This window comes from Plasmodium vivax, genomic scaffold (genome assembly GCF_000002415.2).
Source record: "Plasmodium vivax scf_4937 genomic scaffold, whole genome shotgun sequence".
Lineage (NCBI taxonomy): Eukaryota > Apicomplexa > Aconoidasida > Haemosporida > Plasmodiidae > Plasmodium > Plasmodium vivax.
In genome coordinates this window covers 1-3,007 of record NW_001851488.1, presented here as the reverse complement: position 1 = coordinate 3,007, position 3,007 = coordinate 1, and the positions used below count along the sequence as shown (strand labels likewise).

At 24.8% G+C, this 3,007-nt stretch overlaps 1 protein-coding gene across 1 annotated transcript; it reads left to right on the top strand.

Moving 5' to 3' along the window:
- Window positions 1-266: 266 nt before the first annotated feature.
- PVX_050690 (variable surface protein Vir6, putative) lies at window positions 267-1,656 on the top strand (the record flags this gene model as incomplete). The annotated part of the gene is made up of 3 exons (XM_001612412.1): window positions 267-668; window positions 730-1,389; window positions 1,501-1,656. 3 exons carry the CDS (start codon window positions 267-269, stop codon window positions 1,654-1,656), a joined length of 1,218 nt encoding a protein of 405 aa, XP_001612462.1.
- Window positions 1,657-3,007: the final 1,351 nt, after the last annotated feature.

Here is a 3,007-nt window from a genome sequence, read left to right as displayed (position 1 = left end):
AAATTCGTATTCCATTTTTCTTGCTTTATTTAAAACACAATGCCTACAATAGTTAAGGATAAAGAGGTAATTTTAATTTTATAATGAGGACATACATAATATTTTTTCATTTATATAACTTACCCATCATATATAACAATAAAATTTATAAGGTATAGTTTTGGTTTAATCATATATAATTTTTAATTTATATCTTTTTATATTAGTTCCTTGATTATAGTAAATACACTAAATTAAAAGGATATTTCGGAACAGATAAGAAGAAAATGCCAGAAAGCGTAACATTGAATGAAATTTTTGCTAGAACAAACATTAATGAAGTAGACAAAAAAAGGTATGATAGTGCTTTTAGTGAACTATTAAGACATATAAACCACGGCCATGTTTTTTTCAATTACAATAAAGAAGGATGTTGGTATATTAGCTATATTTTACATAAAGAAGTTGAAGAAATCCTTGGTCAATATTATAATTCATATGCATATGATCTTTTAAAGCAATTTGTATTTAAATTCAACGAAAACAGATCTATTAGAAGTGATATATGTAAGAAAGATTATGTTTACATAAATTCTGACACATATAAAATAATGAATGGATTATATAATCTGTATGACGAGTATACTAAATATAAACCTATTCATGATAACACTATTCCAAAAAATTGTGTAAACTTCAGTAAATTTCTTTATTCATATAATAACTTTTTAAATATTATGAATCTGGTAGTGTTTCCTTTATGAAAATATAAAACATTTTGACACAGAAATTAGAAAGACTATATTGAAGTATAAAATATATGAATGTAGGGAATACCCTTATGAGGTAGGTAAGCTAAATCTATATACACCGCCTGAGCCAGAGAAAACTATTGCTCCGGTCCCAGTAGAACAACAGCAAGCTCCAAATGTATTACAGAATTCACATCATGAAGTAACGCATCATCCAGTCACAGCAGTAGATAAAGTACGCAAAGTAGAAGCAGAACAAGAACAAGGAACGGCACATGACCAAGAAATAGCACGTGATTATGTAAATTCACCTGAACATGGAAGAGTATTTAAACCAGAAGGAGTACATAACGCAGAACGTTCACGTGAACATGGAATATCACATGGATATAGAAGTACGTATAACCATAGAGGGGAAGAAAAAACGTTCAGACCAGGATTATCACCATATCCCCAAGCTTTTGCAACACATGATTCTTCAGTAAAACAAGAATTGACTGATGTATCATCATTTTCACAAAAATCAGAACCCCAAAAGGAAGATGAAGGATTCATGGCAAATATGCGTAATACTATTACTGGCGTTTTAGGAGAAGTTGATCCCGTACCTGTTGTTGGTGTATCTGGTGGGATGGGTGCTTTATTTTTACTTTTTAGGGTACTCGAAATTTTAAATTTACACCCATATATTTATAATATATTTACATAAAAATTACCATTATAATAAAATTGCATTTTAAAATTCACCAATTTTTCTTTTTAATATTAGTATACTCCAGTTGGAGCCTTCTTTAGAGGAGGAAGAGGACGCGTACATAGAATTCCCCGTAGTTTCAATGGACCATTCCCAGGAGGATTTCCAGGATTTGAAGAATATGAAAGTGGGTATATTGGATATGGTCCAATGAATCCTCTAGCGGAATAGGCTATGTTCCGTTATTTCTTCATAAAAAATAAGTTTATTTATAAGTTGACGATAAAATAAAAATCATGCATTCAATAACTATATTTAAACAATGCAAACATAATATCTCTAATAAATATATATTTTTAAGAAATAAATCTAAATATTATATAGTTCTTTATATAAAATTGATCCAAATGCATCACATATATAGTTGTAGTATAATGATAAATGTCATAAAATGAAAATAATTACAAAAAAATATGAATTATGAGAAGATTGCATTTATTATTGTTCAAATAATCCTTCACAAAACTATTAATAATTCATATGAAACAAAATATATTGCATAATTATTACAATGAAAAAAGCATCACTATTTATAAGTATATATGTCAATACACATATATTTGTAATATGTAAATATGCTAAAATTTTCTAACATGCATAATAAAATAATATTTTAAACTAATCACACAAATACATTTTCTCCTATTAGAACGAATGCTCACAAATCATGTAATTATAATTTAAAAAATGAAGTTAACTATATTATATATATAAACACACTCTACCTAAAAATGATACCTCTTTTTATAAAAATAAATTAAACAAATATATATTAACAGATTTTATTAATTTTAAAAGTATTATAAATGATAGTTATATACATATAGTTAAAATAAATTCCTATATATGCTATATTATGTAATATATTATTTAATGGGAAACTATTCATATATTATAATTATTTCATTTAACTTTATTATATAATAATGAATTCCATTTTTAATAACCTATTTTTCTTAATTATATATAATGATAATTTTTTATTTTATGATACACAATGTATATATTAAGTCTAATATTACCTTATCAACTGAGACATGGGACAGACATATTTTCTCTAAATTATATTATATCATATATGATTTAAGAAAAAAAATATAACTAATCATTTAAACTATAAAGAACTTCCAGAAAATTACAATTAATATGCAACTATTCAAGTCAAATATAACTGAATTATTATCCATTTTTTTGTCATATATAAAAAGGTAAATAAGGGGGAAAATAACTATTCTCTAAACATTTATAAATAAACATTATACTTCCAACATTTTTGGATTACATATATTTTTTCTTATTTCGTATTTAAATATTAAAGAAATAATAAAATTAATAGAATTTGATTTTTTACAATTAATATAAAGAAATGCATAACAGTTATATATTAACGATAAGAAGATTTCCCTATATTTATTATACAATTTTAGTTAAATCCAAATGTGGTTCTCTTTGTTTATAAATATATATTTTTTGGAAAGCGCCCCAATATATTTGTGTTATATGTATAATTTATAATGTATCA